The following is a 20,612-nucleotide window of genomic DNA, read 5'->3' on the forward strand; positions in this document are numbered from 1 at the left end:
TTCCTGCGGCTGGCTGCTTTCACCTGTGAACTGCATACTATCGGTTATTTGGTTAGTTTGGGTGATCACTGAAACGTGGCTTTAAAGTTTTCACTTATCACGCAGTTCTGACCCTTGCCGTCGGTAGGAGTTTGAATCGAGCAGGCTGGGATATATATTTGTTTTAAAATTCAATTTTTAGCGAAGGCAGTTGTGTCCAGTAATAAGGATGCTCTGATTCATGACTACAACTGCACATAAAGCCAATCGTTCGTATTAACCTTTTAAACAAGGCACTATAAAGCAATGCTAGAGAGACTGATATTCCTATTGAAACTTCACATATTCTTTCAAAATCAACCGCGATAAAGTTATAGTCACATTTAAATCAAATTAGCATGATTTTCTCCATTCTCTGTTTGTCGAACATTGGCTGTTCCCATAGCCAACAGCTAATATAGCATGAAACAAAGTGCAGCGTGAATTTCATATTCTTGCTATGATAAGACAGCTTTATAGCTGCCGGCAATGACTTATTGAATTGTAAACCGCATATTATAGGGAATCCACTGTGCTTCACTGTTTTTTTTCTCACCGCTTGAGATGTGGAATTTACACTTCTTCAGAGGAAGGGAAAGCATTTTTTTACCAACGGCTTTTACTTCGTAGATATGATACGTGCGGCCCGAAGTGACACACGCATATCTGTGTTTCATGATCACGTGGCCGACCTGTGCACTTGCCACACGCTGCGTTAGTTGTCTTCAGGCGGGGTGAGCGCTAGTAGGGGCAGGGAGGGTGCGGGACCTCACCATCATGGGTTCGAATGCCAGTCACGAATATTTACTTTATTTATTTATTTCACTCGCAAGCCGACAAAACATCGCAAACCGACTAGAAATCGCAAAATCGTGCTCGCGGTTTGCCAATAGGAATAGTTTTTTTCTCACTAATAAATGTTTCCAGTTTTAGTTTCCCAAGTATCTGCCTCCCTTTTATATGATGGTGTTGTTTTGTTAATGGGGGATGTTTTAAGCTCACCTATTTCTGTTGCTTTTCCTTTCCTTTTTCTTCTCTCTAATGCCTTTTTTCTCTGTCGTTATTTCCTTTATGATCTTTTTTCCTCTCGTCCTCATCTCTCGAACTTCCGCTTCTTCCCTGCAGTGAGTGTTGAAGAGAGAAGGAAAGAAGGGCTGTGTAGAGGTTTGAGGCGGAGGTGGCGCTTTGAAGGCAACATTTTTGTTGTAGTTTGTGCCATGTTCACTAGGCCCATACATCACAATCACCAGTGCGTACTGCAAAGGGTGAAATTAGTGAGGTGTGCTGACAAGACCCGTAATCTGGAGTGGGGCGACTCATTACCCTGCAGATTGGGAACTATGTCGATATAGCTCTATTTTTGGTCATGAAACTCTGGCCTGGTACCTATTTAACCTATTTCCCGGGGGACGGAGTCATAACTTTGGGGACAGCATCCTCCTCAGGCTCTGATCCAATTGTGCCGTATATTTACACATAAACAAGAAATTAAAGGTGCGCTATTTCTTTGGCAGGACGTGAATGAGCGCGAACATAGGATTCACTATGATTGAAGTACTGCTGTTGTGGTGCGTCTGCTCTATGAACTCTGCCTGTCTTTTCGCATGCAGCGCTTGTTAGCCGGGTCTCGTCGCAGACGTTGTGATGGCTTTAGGCTGGAGGCTGCACCCGCATATGCACGGCACACCAGCTCAGCCAACCAGTCGTCGGGTGAGTAGTTCTAAGCAAGCAGCAGCCCTGTATTAGTTTCATGGAGTACAGAGAATGAATGGTTTGTATTTGCGATTAAGTGGCTCCGAAGTGTAATTGTTGCCAGCCTGTGTTGGCAGCATCTGCACTCCCTGTTGGCTCTGGCTTCTTTTTGGCGACCGCCATTTGTTGTATCCGTACTGTTCTAGGTCAGCGTAGTGTTGTTCTCTTTGAACTATGCTTTCTGGGCATCGGGTAGGAGCTATGTGCAGGTTAGGAGCTATGTCGATATAGCTCTATTTTTGGTCCTGAAACTCCGGCCTCATACGTAGTTAATCTATTGCCCGAGGGTCGGTATTATAACTGCAACGCAGCATCTTTGCAGACTGTTCCATGGGCACCGTATGTTTACACGTAAACAAGCAATTAAAGGTTTTCTCTTTGTTTGGCAGGACGTGAATGAGCGCGAATTTAGGATTCAGTGTGATTGAAGTACTGCTGTAGGGTTGTCGGTACTCTTTTCAAATCTGCTGTGTTTTTGCATGCAGCTCCTGTTAGCCGGGTTTCTTAGCAGACGTCGTGATGGCTTTACGCTGGAGGCTGCACCCGCGTATCCGCACGGCACGCCACCTCTGCCAAGGAGTCGTTCGGTGAGTAGTTCTTAGCAAGCAGCAGCAATCTTTTAGTTTCAGGGAGTACAGAGAATGAAAGTTCTGTATTTGCGATTAAGTGGCTGATGCAAATGATGCAATTATCTCAGGAATGTTAGTGTTGCAGTCTGTTTTGGCTGCGTCTACTCTACTTGGGCGGTACATATTTTTCACAAAGACTGTACGTGGTGACTTGTGCATCGCGTGGTTGAAAAATAACGCGTCACTTGTCGACGTGGTTGTGGAGTTACCACAACTGGTGCTCGGCGCTCGCATTCGCAGTTGTGTTGTTAGTGCCACACGAATGGTTAGCGCTGATACATTAGATGTTCAGCCCTGCATAGCAGGCAGTCAACTTACTGAGCAAATCAAATGGCCATCAACCCACCCACTGGGTGCTAAATGCGGACACATAGATCAGTAGTTCCTCCGTTAAAGGGAAAAGCACGCACGCGTCAGAGTCCCGTAGCCGTGTCTAATACAGATTCATGGACATGTTACGAAAGCTGTTACGCCACTGGCGTAGCACATGATGGTTGGTTTATTGTAACTTAAGAACCTGCTTTGGATGGAGCAGAAATTTTGTGGCCCTACTCGGCGTACGGTTTGGAAGCGTGTCGGAAAGTAATCGTGGCTGAGTGGGCTTCAGCACCAGCGACAGTGCAAAGCTGTTATGGGTGAAATCTCTAAAACGCATGTCACTGGACTCTCTGGAGCCACCTTTTAACCTGAAATGATGTTTGGAATGCTTTTGGGGACTGAGTATAGCGGATTCGTTCGCCTTTGCTTTTGCATCACCTTTATTTCTGAGCTTTCGACAAAGTTTCTCTTGCTGAAATTGGCCCTCCTAACATTAAATCCAAGCTGAAATAGTTTTCTGATAATTCGAGGTTGTTCAAGAATTCGAACCTACGGAGCTTCTAGAAAACGCATGGAAAGTATTTTTGCGCTAGCATTTAAAATGGTGATGCAATCGTCGATTAAATCCGCGACGATGTTCAGGGTTCTTTTCACGCTGGTGGTTAAGTGTGAGGAAACTCGTCGTGATATCATTTTTGCCGAAATTGCAGGTGTCCGCTGCCTTCTGCCACAAGCTGCTATGCATCTTCCGATTCCGCCAAACAACGCTTCGTGAGCTTCACCTTGGATGGCGTTGGTTCTCTTCCATGCAACAACAGCTTCTTCGCTGGAAACATAGCGCCGTCGTACGTGACGTCATTATCGGACACACTGCCAGTCGCTGTACATTGCAGATAAACCTCAACTCCAACGCCGCTCTATTCGCCACGATTTCAAAAGGTGGGGCAAAACGGTTCCGCAGGTTATTTCGCAGGAAACTCAGCCCTTTTAAATTCATCGCATTTTATAACGTCTTCAGTTGCCCTTTAAATAATAATTTGCGTCACTGTGCTCTGCATATGAGCTATGCTTGTACTGTGCGACTTCAGTGGAAGGTAAAGAACCCCAGCTGGTGAAAATTTACGGAACCCTTTACTACGGCATCCCTCATAGCCGGAGTCGCTATGGGACTTAACCCCCCCTCCCTCCCCCCTCACACACACCCATGCTGAAGGCAGTGAGGAGTTTCATGCACGTCGCTTACTTGTGCATCCGTCGACGTCAGCAAACACCACGTAACTCAACAGGGATGGATGAATTTCCTTCTCCGGTGCCAAATCAAATAGCAGTTCCTGTGTCGCAACGGCTGCCCTTTACCGACTAGTAAAATCAGTAGACAGAACCCAATATAAAAACAACCGCTCTAATTTCTACGGGAAGTGCTGCTTGGCGTTGAAGTTAAAAGTGCTTTCTAGATTTTATAGCAATCTGTGCGCACATTGTAACAAATGTACATTTCTTTTGTGCATCTCTGCTTGCAATTCGATCAGTGCTTACGTGTTTGGCATCTTATGTATTTTGGTTAAATCTCGCAATTGTTTTGAGAACTGGGGATTCAGGAATTCACTAGATATCATCAGGATATCTTGGAAAAGAACGACCAGTTTCCTCTGGACAACTCGTCTACAACGTTTAAACGTGCACAAATGGTGTTGTTGGTAACGTTATTTATGCTTCGTCATGCAAATCATTGTATGCTTGGCCATTGCAGGGTGGCTCTGGCGTTTCGGATGTGGGACCTGCAGCAGGGCTTTATATGTCGCCTTGCCAGCCCTGAACTTGGCGGGCTGCTCTATCGCTACATCTTTGCTCGGCATGGGGTGAGTGAGGGAGAGAGGGAGACATCTGCCAATGAAGTTCAAGTTTTAAGTGCGTTAGCTATTACTGTTCCTTTCAACATGGCGCCCGGAAATCTGGGGTCACCAAAATATGACCTCCGATCACGTGACCGCACGCGCGCAGTAGTGAGGATGGCACAGCGGCCAGTTTATCCCAGGTGCTGCCGTTCCGCTATATATGTACTGGGTAGCGGCTGCCGAGATTTGGGGTCGTCTATTGTGACAAAATTGGGGCCCATTCCTTTGGCACAGTGGGTTCGCAGTGATGGCAAACGAATTGGTAATACTCGGCGCATATAGTTGTTAGTTGAGTTGAAGAGTGCTGTGTGTGAGGGGCGACCTTCGGAGGGGCGACCTTCGGAGGGTCGGGGTGGGCGAACCAGTAGTCGCAGAGGTATGCAGGTGGTACCAAAAGAATCGTCGTTTCGTGGTGTCCACCTTTGTATTTGAATTTTTCGAAACCATAGGAAAGAACAGTTTAGCTAAAGCTCATTTGGTTTCGCATTTGCGAATCATTTGATTGTTTTTTTCATTCATTATGCTACGAGAGAGGCAGCTGAGAAGGGTGGGATTTAGTGTTCTTAAAGTGTGATCACGTAACTCCGAAAGAATGGTCGCGATGGTTCCACCGGCTGCCGTAATGCCTGTTGCAAGAAGTGACGTTGAATATGATACTCGTCCAAAAAACTAAATTGAAGTATTTTTTCAGCATGTAATGAATACAGCTTGCTATCAAGCCTCTGTTAGGTGTAACATGAATCGGAGTAGGACAGGAGAAAGGAAATAGCCATATGCTGTCCACTGTCGGTGCTTACTTCAGCGCAGCATTCTCTGGGATAACAAACACCTCTAGTCTTTTTAAAATGCATCAGGAATATTTAGAAAAAACACTGCATCAGAAGAACCTGCAAGGCATTTATTAGAGATTAAGAACAAAATCACCGCTCATTATCGTTTCTTATGAATATCTTCGAGCTACATCAAGAACTAAGCACGTACGGCATGGAAGCTGGCGTCATTGTTTAAAAGAACTGATTTTCACGTGGAAGTACTACCTCAAAGGCATTGGAAAGTGAAATTTCTTCTCATGTGTCCAGTGCGCGGTCCACTAGTATGGCCTTTGAGCCTAAAACTAACGGAAAAGGTGAAAGCATTTAGTAGCGCTAGCAAGGATATAACTGCTTAGTACTTGGTTTTTATCTTTTTTATTACCGAACAATTGATCCTCAGTGATGCTTATCTTGGTGGCATGGATATCTAGAAAGATTTTGTGATTTTTAGATTGCGCGGTTAGTATTTAACGCGCCAGCTGTCATGCTAGTTGGCACAGTTACCCCCTCAAAGAGACCCGCATTCACAGTTGTCCTGTCACAGCCGCCAAGATGATTAGCCATAATATATTTAACGCGCAGAACTGTTTTGTAGGCAGTTATCCTACTAAACAGCGGACATGGTCTTTACTCCAACCACTCGGTGCTCAAAGTGGACACGTATATAAACTGATTTCTTGCGAAAGAAAAAGCGCGCGTGTGGGATGATCGCATAGGCATATGTTATAGAACACTGGTGGAAAAATTCTGAGTCCTATTTTGCCACTGTCATAACACGTGATGGCTAGTTCAATGCAGTCGAGCGCCCGCGTGTTTGGGAGGACGTGGGTTCGCTACTATCTCGCGCTAATCAAAGCAAAATGTTTGAAGCGCAAACCAGTGGTGAACCCCTGCAAGAATAAAAATTGTGAAACACCACTGGCACTAACCTCTTAAGAGAAAAAATAAGCGCTTAGAATGGCATCGGGGAATAAACAGGCCAGTTCTCCTTCACTTTGGCCAAGATTGTAGGGCCCAGCTAGGTCCAGTTTGCATTCAAGTCAAAGACAAAGACAAAGAAAATGGCAAACAACGAAAGCAGGGCTTTTCTCCACATTGCTTACTTGAGCCAACTCTCTGCGTCACAAACTAAACAGCACGTAACTTAAAGCGATGGATGAAATTTCATCCATGGTGCAAAATCAAATTATTTTTCCTTTAACTGACGCGAGTCCTAACTACTCCTCAATGAAACCAGTGGAGTGCACCAAGCATTAAAAATAACCGCGGTGCATTAATAAAGCGAAAGCTTTACTAGGCTATGTCGACGAGGTCGTGTCCGCAAAATGTGTCCGCAGCAGTTGTGAGGAACTTAGAAGAGATAGTGCCAAACGAAGGGTTATAATTGAGAGAGGATGGCGTCCAGATGCTGCGTGAATATTTATGGCAATAGAGTGACTCGACAAATAATTCCAAATATCCAAATGTCCAAGAAGTGGGCGGAGCGGGCAACGTGAGGCGCCAAGTTTGAAAAACCGGAAGTGTGGGCGGAGCCAACGCGTGGCGCGAAATTTGAAAACGAAGCGTGGCGCCAAGTTTGAAAACTCAAAATGGGAATTTGGATGAAACTTCATTAAGAAAGACAAATAATTGTGGTAATTGGGAAATTGGGCAAATTTACCTCAGCGTTTAATCGACTGAATTTGAGGAGAAGAGAGGCGACGAGTGAACCAAACAGAGGCAAAGAAAAACGAGGAGCAGTCAATGCTTTCGCATTCCTCCAATTCGAGTTACCACAGGGACCTCAAACGTCTTTTATGCTTCAAACACATAAACGATTAAATGCTCCACCTTCGCAGGGTACATCTGGCCTCCCGGATGTGGCATCCCGCTTTGGCTGAGTATGTCGCCTTGTGTGCCCTGAGCTTGGCGGGCTCCTCTATCGCTTCATGTTGGGGGTCGGCACGAGGTGAGTGAGAGGGGAGACATCTTGGGAATAAGTCAAAGTTTTTTATTCAGGCTTGCACATGGCAGGCAGTTCAGGAGGACTCATTCTTTGTTCGTGAGGAGGGATCATTTAATCCAGAGAGAACGTGTCACTCGGATTCTGCTGGTTGCCTGTATACCTTATTGAAACAAGTGACGATGACTATCTTGCTCTGCCGGAAAACATAAAAAACTGGAGTAATGTACTTGGAGAGTAGAAGCATGTTGGGTTGTCAAGCCTTCTCGTTAAAACCACTTGAATCAGGTCACAATATTACTATCGCCATGTGCTGCCAAATGTAGGACGTTACGGGGCTGTGCTCCCTCCACAAAGTTGACAGAATCAGCGCTAAACTTCTCAGGATTCCAAAATACCGCTTCCCAACCATTTCTGAGGAATGCATAGCAAAAGCGGTTAGTGAAACAGAACTTTCAGCTAAGCGACTTTGAGAACACCGGTTATGCAATGAAGGGACAAAAGCAACTTGTAATTTATATCTATGTGCATCGCTTTTCGGACTGTTTCAGGAAGAATTGATCAGTTACTGCATGAAGCAATGCGTCAGCGCCAAAAATACGTTTTCGCGAGGATGTATAACATGAAAGACAAGGAAAACTGTATTTTAGACTCTTATGTCCAGAGTAGGTCGTATAGTGCTGCTATCTGGCAACAGTGTATATGGCCATTTTGAGTTTTACAATGCTACCTTTGTATGAGTTCATACCTCCAAGTTCTTTTCTGCTCCACTGAAAGTTATCTGAACGCGCTTGTCACAACCACTATATATAAGAACTATAACCAAAGGTATGTATCAATACAATATATTTAGTTATTTTCCATCGGCATTTATTTGAAAACATCAGTACATCAAAGTTCAATGCGTGTTTTGGTGTGCAAAACTGCGTGGTAGACACTGGCAAGCAAGAAGTTGAGACGGCCGCTCAATATCGCTCTCGGTCCTGGACTGGCGTTTCGTCCGTTTCCTTGTCCGTGTATTTCGCGCTCCTTTATACTAATGTAATATTCCATCTACATCACCTTTACAGACTTTTTTAGTGTGTGTGTGTTCCTCTAACACTGGGAGATTATTACAGTATTCTATTGTGTGGCAAGTGTTTGAGAGGCCGGAAGTAAAAGGGACTTGACAATATAAACCCCCTCATAATATAACTGGATTGCTTACCGCGGGCACGCAGCAAGACCGTCAGCATTTCAGTGAGAATCACCTTGGTGTCCGCTTGAGAATGTCGCTGTAGTGCTTCTATGCTTGCAAAACATAACTGGCCATTCGCCGCATTGGTCGCTTCCAAGGGTCGTAATTTTTCTCAGTGCACAATCCGAACGTGCCTATGAACGAAGTGCTATGTAGGTGAGTTCAGTTCGAAACAAGTCAAGCTGAGGCCGAAGAAATCTGAATTCTTCATCTGTTTTTTTTGTAGTGCATCTGGATAGAAATAATTATCTATCCTGATAGCGTAGCCATGCAATCATTGTACCCTACACAGCTTGCACTTATGGAGACGTGCGTGCTGTAATTGTTGTCCAAGTTCCCGCACCCTTAGGTCTATCCTAATGTGTGTTTATTGTGAAAACATTCTTCCAACCGACTTATTATGATTCGGGAGTGCCAAATGGCCAGGATAGAAATTGTGCGGGGTATGTGAATGTTTTCCCCTCCTCACATGTCCTTCCCGACTGCCCGTTTGCCTAAAGGCAGCTGTCAGAAGGAGAGCGACAATGAAATTTCATTTCGAGTCCAAAGTTGCTGACATAGATTCTTGCGATATGAATAATCCACTCGTTCAGTTAATAAACAATTACCATAGCGAACAATGAGCTGCTGAGCTATGCAATCATCCATGCTATAGCAAACACCCTTGAGCTGATGCGCGAAGGGCGCCATGCCCCTGGCATATAAATGCGGTATAAATGATGTCTATCAGGTCGCATAAGGCTAGTAAAAGATGATGTGTTGAAAAACTAACAGTGTCAAGCTTTAGTTGGCACGTGACGACCGCTTTGCTTTAGGCGCCGTAAATCCCAACACACCACAGCAATGCACGGGACGAGGAATCGATCCAGTTGCGGATCATCCAACACAACATAAAGTCTCAAATGACCATATTGCAGGCGCCTGGTCCCAGCAGTCCTCGCTGCAGGAGTAGCGCCTTCGCAGCATGAACCAGCTGGACCGCCACGATGTGCTTCGTCCGGCAGCCGAGTGCAGCACACGGAGCAACCGCGGCGGATTCGGACAGCCTCCCACAGAGGGTGAGTAGGCTGCAGAGGAGAGCATTAGTAAGCCCATTGGTTAATAACTAAAGCAGGGGCAAGAAAAAAAAGCGGTGCGAAAAACACCAGAAAAAAATGTGGCTATTCCATCTCAACACTAAAGGTTAAGTCTAATTACATACGTTACATTGATCTAGAGGCTGGTCAGAACCGGAGCTGTTATGTTTCTGGTAATGTTTCATTTATCTTACGTGTATGTTGCTTACATGTTTCATTAGGTTAGTCTCGCGTTTATATGTAGGATTGCAAAAACGTTAAAGAACGGACGTTAAGCACTTCGAAATAACATTTGACCTGAACAAAAATGTAACACGTAATGTCCCTGTGCTACCTGGGCTAGCGGGCGGATCGCTTTATGTGAAAAGCATCTGAAATGATCCCCGGGCTCCATTGATTGAGCCCATATTTTACATTATTAAATCAATCAATCAGTGGAAATTTTCGTTGCTCATTCAAGGAAAATTTATACAAATATTTCGACCAATAGCCCACATTGGTAGTATGCGGTGCAATACAAAACGAGACATTTGGTCAACCGCAACAAGAAATGCCTGAACTAAGATTTCAGCAAAATAAACACACGAAAATACATAATAAAATAATCAGTTGTCCGGTCGAATATAAACAAAGCGTTCGGGCAACCGCGCCAGGAATGTGCAAACCAATACGCCCGCCGTGGTGACGCTCGGCTCCTAGCTGGCCCCAAGGACCGTGGTTCTATCCCTTCGCAGCGATTGAATTTCGGTGCAGGCGAAATTGTAGAGGCCATGTGCTGTGCGATGTCAGTGCACGTTAAAGACCCCCACGTGGTCGAATTTTCTGGAGCCCTTCAATACAGTGTCCCTCATAGCCAGAGTCGTTTTGGTACGTTAACCTACTTAAACCAATCACCCAATTATTATGCAAATAACTCTCATTTCAGTGGCACCACACTATCCCGGATAATGATTGGGCTCGCTATTTTTGCTCAAGACAACTTGCTTTTCAAATACTTTGCCTTCTGATAGGTTGAAATTCTATTCGGAAACCTCAAAACTCTTCTGCAGAGAAGGAGTTCCCGTTTCTTGAAACGTGTCTTGAGTAATGGTGAGCCGGTTTCCGTGGCGACACTTACAGAAACCACACTCAGATAAATCTCCTGATTCTTGTCACCGATCACTGCCGCATCCCTTACCTCTACCTCCCGCGTTCCATTTCACAGCGCTCGTTCTGCCCGTGGCGAATGGCCTCTGGTCTACAATTTTTTTAGGCGCGGTATGAGAACTCTGGATTCTGACCTCTCGGATAATGCTTTAATCCAGAAGGTTTATAGTGGAGGCTTATCAATTTGGCTGCAATTGAAAGAGGATATATTTGTAATCATTTTAAGCACAGCTGCAAGATATTTGGTGAAGTATATGAGAACTCGAGTGGCAGAAAATCCGGCATCTCAGGGTTCACTGACAAAGACCAAAAAATCCCTGAAAAATCCCCAGAGGAGGTACCTAGGAGCTGGGTGGGCCAGTTAGGTCACGTGACCACGTGGCGTCCCTCACAGCCTGACCACACGGAATGTGAGCAAGCTTCCCACCGTGGCAGGTGGCAGGTGCATTCATGATTGGTCGATCGGGAAGAGACACCCGAGCCGTGCAAGGCTATCTCCGCTAGGAGCACCTCTCACCGCAGGGCAGAGACACATCGCTTATCCACTGCACCACTGCGCCAGGAGGCGTATGAGGACTCCCATGGATCTATGAATGTTGTGCAGAGATTGACCTTCTGCATATGTAAGAACTAAGACCTTATGCGGTAGCGTTAAGTCATTAAGTAGGAGCTTAAGTGACCCCTCTAAAATTTCTGCCGTTTGCGTATTGTACTTTATTCACAGGAGCCTTTGTCAGGCCAGCTCGCTGAATGACGTGCAGTCGTGGCCAGCTACACTGGCTGAAGTGCGTCCGTCTCGTGGGTGCCGGCAGTTTGGCTAAAAGCCACAGTTGACCAGCATGGGTGAGGACCACTTTTTATCTGAAAATACGTTTAAACATCATCAGTGGGCATATTTATGCCTAGTTGTATTGTCGCCATCGTCTGCAGTTCTCTTAAAAGCTACAGAGTGAATAGACAATTTTCTCAAGTCGATCCCCAAAACAAAACTTCGCGACCATTATTAACAACTGTTCTTTATGCTTTACATATTCTACAGATGTATTTGGTTACGTTGGTGTTAAAAATGGCAGGCGGTTTAACCCTGCTAAGCACGAAATATTGTGCGAAATTCCAGTTTCTATCAAGTGGACACCACTACCACGAACCTGAAAAAAGTGCGATCGAGGTGGGCACTGGTCCATTCTGGCAGTCATACGTGCCTTCAACTTTTACCCAGTTAATGTACGCCAGCGGCCAATGCGCCAGTGCAGTGTTTTTTGAGCAGTGTTGTCAACACCAAGACGCATTGCTCTGTTGCACTGTTTCTGCCAAAACATTGTCCACGAAACGCATGCAGCGCACATTCTCGCTTCACTACCACCACATAGCTCAAACCACGTATATTAGTTTGATAGTAGTATTAGTTGAAGGTGATGTAAATGCACAGCTCAATAGTGTGTTCCAGTTATACACCGGGCGTGTTAAACGGCAGAGGTAGCATGGTGTACACGCGCAGTGGCCAGCGAAGGTGATCTTTTCGCACCATCACGGGTTCGATTCCCAGTAACGAATATTTATTTTATTTATTTCACTCGCAGACCGAGAAAACATCACAAACTGACTAAAATCGCAAGATCTTGCTCGCGGTAGGAGTAGTGGTTTTGCACTAATAAATGTTTTCAGTTTTAGTTTCCTTAGTGTCTACCTCACGTATTATATGATGATGATGTTTATGCTAAGGGAGATTGCTGTAAGCCCTCCTAGTTTTGCTTTGCCTTTTCTATTCCTTTTCCCTAATGCCTTTTCTCTCTCTCGTTAGTTTTTTTATGATCTTTTTTCCTCTCATCCTCACCTCTCAAACTTCCGCTCCTTCCCTGCAGTGAGTATTGAAGAGAGTAGCAAAGAAGGGCTGTAGTAGAGGTTGGAGGTGGAGGAGTAGATTTGAAAGCAACATTTTTGTTGTAGTACGTGACATATTCAGCAAGCCCTTACATCACAATCACCAGTGTGTGCTGCAGAGGGTGAAGGGTGAAGTTATTCAGGTGTGCTGACAAGACCCGTAATCTGGAGTGGGGCGACTCCTCACCTGGCAGCTTGGGAACTATGTCGACATAGCTCTAATTTTCATTCGGTGCATTTCAGGGATAGTCACTTCCTAAAAATGAAAACATCCATTCGATCTTGATATAGATTCGCAACGAAAGCTTTTTGTTCAAAGCCACCTGGTTTGGGGGCGTAGTAGCGTGGCGCCCACAGAGAGGAGTAAAGCGCGAGGAAGAGCACACGTGGAGAGGAGACTATGCACGAATTAGGGAATGTGCTTTTTGGGTAACCCCCTTAGTGGCTGTTTAGCGCATTGTTTTTAGTGGCAAGTTCACAGGCATTCCTGTGAACACACTAGATTCAGCAGCACTATTACCACGCAGTGGTGCATTCGGAACGCTTCACGGAAGCGGGAGACGAGATCACGCAGACATGCCGCGGGGGGTTAAACGTAGGATGATCATGTTTGGGACGCTTCGCGCTAACGCACTTGCTGGCAAGATTTGTTTTTGTGCTCACAGTTTGTGCAGATGATAGAGGGCAACTTGTAACCCATTGTAAAAACAAGAAAAAGAGTTTTGAGGTACCTGTGCCTTTTCGCTCGGGAGTTTGGTGCGCTACTCTTGGACCAGTGAACAGCTTTCTCTTGCACTAGCTGTTCCTTAAGAACGTTCTTGCGGCTTAAACAAAAAATAGAAAAATAAAACATAATAAAGAACATCTTCCCTGTCTGCGATGTGATAAGAAGACCCCAGGCCCCTAAAGGGACGGACAAACTCTAGCAATTTTTGTAGCAAAAAAAAAACCTGATTCTGAGCTATTCCTATCTAGGGTGAAATCGTGATGATTGCCTGTCTTGTTTCCTTGAAAAAATATGTAATGTTTGTTTTAACTGCAACGGAGGTTTACGAAATAACAGTAACCATTATAATTGTGCTGCTCTGCATTGTCACAAGTTTTTCTGAATCCGATTATTATTCGAAGTACCGCCAACGTTTTTTCCCAAACAAATTACAAATAATTACTTTCCACCGGCGATTATAAGAAAAGTCATTACATCAAAGTTTATTGTTTGTACTCAGCCGATTACGGGAGAACAATAAATTCGTCTAATGTGGTCAGGCGTTTGGGAGGCGGCAAAAAAATTGAGCCTCAGAAAGCTGAAAAACCATCCCATAATTCGCTTCCTTACCTCAGCCCGTATATGAGCACTCCGGAAACGCAGCCTTGCATCCACAGCATTACCGTGCGTAGACCCGCGGGAATCACCTTAGTGTCCACCCGACAAGTCGCTGTGCTTTAAGGCATGCGAAGGACTATCGGCCATTCCAGCATTGTTCTCTACAAAGCGCCTTAATTATTCAGATTGCAAAACATTACGGCGCTTTAACTTGAATTGATACTGTATTAGTTAAACAGCTTCCCGGGTGATTCACCCTGCACGTGAATAAGACAACAGTATGACCGAACGCACGGTATTGCCTTGTGCATTAGGGCATGTTTCCTTCCTCTCTATACAACGGAGCTCAAAGATGTCCTTAGTCTAGATTATCTGCCCTCTTTTTGGTACTTCTTGCTCTTCACATGTGGTGCTTCCAAGACTATAAGGATAAGATAAGTAACATGGCTTGCTATTTGCGTAAGCAGATGCACAGTATCTCGCTCCTCGGTTATCCTCGCAATATGTCGCACCTCGGTTATCGAGTGAACTCGTACCTGGATGTTTTATCGTGTGAGGTGCACCCCCGCGGAGGCTCATGTCACTTGTCGAGGCCGCCTTCGAGTCTGCTGCTTAACCATCTTATTTTGTTTCTAAACGCAAGTGGATAGAATCGATCATCGGCGATCCTACTTTTTCAGCCTTGTAAAAATTTTCCGCTATAATTTTCCCCTGTTTGCAGCTAACCCTCAAAGACTTTTGCTCTTTATTGTCACCAGACTGAACCTGTATGCAAATTGCTATGTAGGTGGTGCAGGTTCGACAACTGTCCATCCGAGGCCGAAGCTTTCTTACTGTGTCATATTTTTTCTTTCAAGTGTATTGACAACAACCGAATGTGCGCAAAATTACAATTCAGTGTTACTGGCATACTGATCTTGAGGTGCCTTTACTCCTTCAACTCAGCCTTGCCTTTATCAGCGCAGCATCTGCTGGGCGGGTCTCGTCGCGTGCACTCAGATAGCTTTACGCTGATGGCTCGAATAGCAAACTGAGACGGCAGCACACATCGTGTGAGCAGGACCAAGCAAAAAGCAGCCCTCTGTTGGCTTGCAGGCTTCATCACAAATCAAAAATCTGTATTTCCGAATCAGTGCCTGAGGAGAATACGTAAGAAACGTCATGGTTACCTCTCTTTGTCGGCAGCGTCTACACAAATTGTCGTCTATTACTCAATTTTGGCGACCCCAATTCACTGCGTCTCAATGCTCCTTGGTCAACCTGGTGCTATCATCTTTCAGCGGAACATTAACGGCAACCGATGAAGGCAGTGGAAATATTGCTACAGAATAGCTGGTTCTTCCTCCTGTTGGTTCAATGTGAAGTGCTACAAGCTCATTGCATTTGGTCCAATTCACTGAAGGCTCCAGCGAGGCTGCGACCTTTTGAAAGCCATGCTGGAAACAATACAGACGAGTCTTCTACTGCAATTACCTCAAAAAATAGGCGCGTGAATTTCCATATTTGCTTCGGCTGATACCTCAGTGCATCCCTTCCTCTAAATTCCCCTGTGCCCCAAATATGGAATCACTAAGCGCTGTGAAAACAAAATATCCGACATCCATGACGCTATTTCATTGTAATTATAAGACATACTACATGTCTGTTCAACAAACCGTCCCCTTATTCAGGTTATCTTCTTTATTACCGAACACTTTATCCTCAGGGATGCTTATCTTGGTGGCATGGACATCTTGAAAGACGTGGTGATTTTTAGATACCGCGGTTAGCATTTAACGCGCCAGGTATCAAGCGAGCTGGCGCAGTTACCACCACAAAGGAACTCGCATTTGCGGTTGCCCTGTCAGAGGATGTTTAGCGAAAATATATTGGACGTGCAGGATTCTTTAGCTGGCAGTCATCCTACTAAACATAGGACATGGCTGTTACCTCATCCACTCGGTGCTTAGTGTGGAGACGTACGCATACTAATTTCATACGAAAGTAAAAGCGCGCATATGCCAATATCGTGCAGGCATAGCTTATAAGTCAGTCTTGGACAAACTGTGAGTCCTCTTACGCCACTGCCATAACACGTGATGGCTGGTCCAATGTATTAGAGCGCTCGCGTTTTGGTTGAGGGGGATTCGCAAATATCTACCGCTAATCAACGCGAAGTGTTTCTAACTCACGCCAGTATAGACGCCAGAGATAAAAAATGCAAAACAACATAGGCGCTAACTTCTTACCTGAAAAACGTTGGAGATCACTGCGGCACTCACACTGGAGAAATGAATAAGCACAGAAGCGTTTTTTTTCACCTAATTACCTGATTAAACCATATCGCCCATACTTTTTTTTACTGGTTTAAGCTTTTTGACGCTGAATTCAACGTGTACAGAGCACACAAGTTCCAGTCTACGTCGTTCGGGTGTCGACAGAAGCGTTTTTTTGACTTACTTGGCTCTAATTAATTACCTAACTAAGGCAACTTAACCATTTGGTCACTTGCACTTCCTCTTTCGATGCTCTATCCGACGATACCACACTTTTTCCGACATACCAAGTGGTTCCTCTGTTATAGCAGCGAGATTATCTAGTCCACGCCGAAACCGCCTATATAGCCACACAATGCTTACGCATTTAAGAAAAATGCTTACAATGATATCGCGGAATAAATGGGCCAGTTGTTCTCCTTCACTTCGACCAAGATTGTAGGGTTCAAATAGGTCCAGTTTGCATTTCAGTCACGGTTGCCGCCCTACGTATCTGCTGTGGCGAAGGCAAAGAAAGTTAGGCTTTCCTACACACTGCTTACTTGAGCCAACTCTGCTCGTCAAGACCAAATAGCACATAACTTACAGCGATGGATGAAATTTCGTTTGTTTTGCAAAATCAAATTATTTTTACTTTACTTGACTCCAGTCCTGTCTACTGCTCAATGAAATTAGTGCGGTGCACCTCGCATAAAAATAACCGGGATAATTTAGACAGGACTTGGTGTCAGCCGATGAAATTAAGTGTTTTTTTATAATTCCTATGCTTCTGTGTGCCCATTGTACAAATGTACTTTCCGTGTGAACATGTCAATGTCCCCCTCAATGCACACATGAAATATCTTTTCTGCATTTGCTTCAATCTTGGAACTTCTTCGGGATCTGAGTTCGCGATATCACTACATGTGTCTGTTTTAATTCCGGGAGTGCAAAGGAAAAACGAAATCTGTGACCGCTGGGGAATTTTTGTCTCGAATGTTTCGACCTCTACATGTGTCGCTGTGGTCAACGTTGATCATGGTTTATGCACACAAATGATTAAATGCTTTACCTTCGCAGTGTACCTCCGGCCTCCCGGATGTGGCATCCCGCTTCGGGCTGAGTATGTCGCCTTGTCTGCTCTGAGCTTGGCGCGCTGCTCTGTTGCTTCATCTCGGACCGGCATGGGGTGAGTGAGAGGGGAGTCATCTTCGGGAGAAGTTCGTTTTTATTCAGGCTTACACTTGGCAGGGAGTTGAGCAGGATGGATTCAGTTTTCTTGAGGAGTAACCATTTCATCCAGAGAGAAAGCGTTACTCGGATTCTACTGGCTGCCTTAGCACCTTATTGAAACAAGTGACGATGACTGCCTGCCGGAAAACTAAAAACTTGGAGTAATGCATTTTCGCAGTAGGGAGTGCGGCGAATTGTCAAGCCTTCTCTTAAGCACCACTTGAGTCAGGTCACAAAAATTACTATCGTCATGTGCTGTCAAAAGTAGGACTTTATGGGACTGTGCTCCCTCCAAAAAGTTCACAGAATCAGCGCTATACTTCTCAGGATTCCAAAATACCGCTTCCCAACCATTTCTCAGGAATAGGTAGTAAAAGCGGTTAGTAAAACCAAACTTTCAGCTAAGCGACTTTGAGAACACTGGTTATGCAAAGAATGGACAAAAGCAACTTGTAATTTGTATTTATGCGCATCGCCTTTTGGACTGTTTCAGAAAGAATTAATCAGTTACTGCATGAAGCTTTGCGTCAGTGCCAAAATACGTTTTAACGAGGATGTATTACATGAAACACAAGCGAAATTGTATTTTACACTCATATGTCCAGAGTAGGTCGAATAGTGCTGCTGTCTGGCAACAGTACGTATGCCCATTTTGAGTTCAATGCTACCTTTGTATGAGTTAATACCTACAAGTTCTGTTCTCCTCATAAGAACATTATCTTAATGTGCTTCTCTTAACCACGATATATAAAAACAATTACCGAATGTCTCTACCGAAAAAATATATATAATTAGTTTTTATCGACAGCTATTCAAAACCATCAGTACATCAAAGCTCAATGTGTGTATTGGTGCACAAATCTAAGTGCAGGACACAGACAAGCAAGAAGTTGAGACGGCTGCTCATTATCGGTCTCGGTCTCGGACTGGCGTTTCGACTTCCTTGCCCGTCTTTCACGCTGCTTTAAACTAATGTAATGTTCCAACTAACTCAGCTTCACAGAAGTTGCAGTGTGTGTGTGTTCTCAGCTAAACATAGCATACACCATTGTGCTGACGCGCAATGGACACCATGCACCTGCTGTATAAATGCGATATAAATGGGGCTTCTCAGGTCGCTTAAGGCTTCTTAAAGATTATGTGTTGAAAAACTAACAGTGTCATGCTTTAGTTGGCACGTGGCAACCGTTTAGCCTTAGGCGCCGTAAATCCCAACACAACGCAGCAATGTGCGTGATGAAGAATTTCCCCAGTTGCGGATAATCCAACGTAACATACCGTCTCGAATGACCATATTGCAGGCGGCTGGTCCCAGCTGTGGTCGCTGCACAAGTAGCGCCTCCGCAGCAGGCAGCAGTTTGACAACCCCTCGCCACGATGTGCTTAGTGCGGCAACCTAGAGCAGCCCACGAGCAACTGCGCGACCTTCGACCAGCGTCCCACCGAGGGTGAGTAGGCTGCAGAAGAGAGCATTTAGTAAGCCTGTTGGTTAATGAACAAACAAGGAAAAGGGAAAAAAACGCGCGAAAAGCACAACAAAAAATTGTGGCTGTTCCATTTCCGAGGGTGAGTAGGCTGCAGAAGAGAGCATTTAGTAAGCCTGTTGGTTAATGAACAAACAAGGAAAAGGGAAAAAAACGCGCGAAAAACACAACAAAAAATTGTGGCTGTTCCATTTCTACACTAAAGGCTAGGTGTAATTGTGTGTGTTACGTTGATCTACAGGCTGGTCAGAAACTGAAGCTGTTAAGCCCCTGTTCTGGGTGCTCATGTGAAGAAGTCCGTTCGGACTTGGAGGTCACGGCAACGACGGTTCACAAGTTCATCTGCAGCTGAGTCTGCCACACAGTTGCACACACATTTTAAGACCTCAGCAATATCAACAGTTCACATTGTTTAGCTTGTTTCACACAACAACGTGGAGATGGCAGCTACTTCACAGTTAGAAAAGGAAGGTCGGGCACTCATCGGAACTGTGCCGGTGTTCTACATGTGCCGACCTATGGTGCCTTCTTGCTTGAAGCAGTCGTTAGAAGGATCAGGGTAATCAGAGGTAGTTCTCTGTCATGCAGATGCAGAACCCAAGTCTACATGGGGCTGCTAACGAGGCTTCTTATGGCGAAATCATCTTGGAACAGCCATACAGCGGGATCGTGCTTCGAGCTTGACATCTGTGACCGTACAACGGCATGCCATCCAATCGCCACCTTAAAAGCGTCACCTGTGAAGCACTCGATCACTGACCACATCTCGTGACTTCGGGACCTCCAGTGTTTGTTTGCTCGCCCTCACCGTTTGTCGGGAGAACGCCTCGCTATCTTTTCCTGTGAGTTCGAACCTCACCGCTATCGCAGCTGGTTCTTCCTCGCCTTAGCTCCGGCAGATTTGGCGACCCGGCTTCGAACACTCAACCCCATCCTCCTACATGGAATCCGCTGGCCCTGACTACCGGCGGCGACACGCCCCTGAACGCTCGGAACCTTGACCAGGGCCGGACGCTATCACTGCCACCGCCGCCGCTTCGTTGCTGTCTCCTCTCCCACAGCCCTCAATAAATGTGGCCGCGGTCGCCTTCCTGGGTGACCTCCACACGTACATAGTTTCGGCGACCCATTTCTGCTTCTTCTTCTTCTTCACCCCAGGTACATAGCACATACCCACGCGGGGGGATTGGCCAAGGTGTAGTTGAATAAACAAAAAAGTTTTCGTGGAAGATGATGACAAAATTGTAGCACCAATCGTGAATTTTGAAAAATCAATGAATAAAAACAAGAGAACAATATTGACAGTTAGATAACAGACAGCATTTTGGTGAAAAAGAACAGCTCACAGAACTTCAAAAGAATCAGCACATCAACCTACCAGTTGCAATTATGTAATCGTGGAGAAACCCACTAATAGAACCCAATGCAAATCCCTTGTCGTTCGCACCAAACGATAATAATACTGGCAAAGATAAAGGGAGCCCTAAACTGGAAAGGGAGACCTCACGGTAAATCTTTCTCTGATTGCGAACTTTGGGCAGTAGAGGAGAAAATGGTCTAAAGATTCAACTTTCCCACATGCGTCACATAGGTTCGTCGGTGTCAACCCACACCTGCATAGATATAAATTC

General features: G+C 45.2%; 1 protein-coding gene and 1 long non-coding RNA gene across 4 annotated transcripts; both read left to right on the forward strand.

Moving 5' to 3' along the window:
- The first annotated feature begins 1,625 nt into the window (after window positions 1-1,625).
- LOC144102735 (uncharacterized) lies at window positions 1,626-4,533 on the forward strand. Its single transcript, XM_077635921.1, has 4 exons — window positions 1,626-1,728; window positions 2,256-2,357; window positions 3,428-3,562; window positions 4,468-4,533. The coding sequence occupies exons 1-4, from the start codon at window positions 1,663-1,665 to the stop codon at window positions 4,531-4,533; spliced, it is 369 nt and encodes a 122-aa protein (XP_077492047.1). The 5' UTR covers window positions 1,626-1,662.
- Window positions 4,474-20,036, forward strand: LOC144100676 (uncharacterized). 3 transcript variants are annotated; one of them, XR_013307791.1, is made up of 7 exons: window positions 4,474-4,576; window positions 7,263-7,372; window positions 9,521-9,661; window positions 11,550-11,668; window positions 17,345-17,453; window positions 18,799-18,945; window positions 19,570-20,036. It is a non-coding gene; the product is annotated as an uncharacterized LOC144100676 (long non-coding RNA). The 3 variants fall into 2 exon arrangements; XR_013307792.1 differs by lacking the exons at window positions 18,799-18,945; window positions 19,570-20,036 and having other exon boundaries at window positions 17,345-17,702.
- The last annotated feature ends 576 nt before the right edge of the window (window positions 20,037-20,612 follow it).

This window comes from Amblyomma americanum, chromosome 8 (genome assembly GCF_052857255.1).
Source record: "Amblyomma americanum isolate KBUSLIRL-KWMA chromosome 8, ASM5285725v1, whole genome shotgun sequence".
Taxonomy (NCBI): domain Eukaryota; kingdom Metazoa; phylum Arthropoda; class Arachnida; order Ixodida; family Ixodidae; genus Amblyomma; species Amblyomma americanum.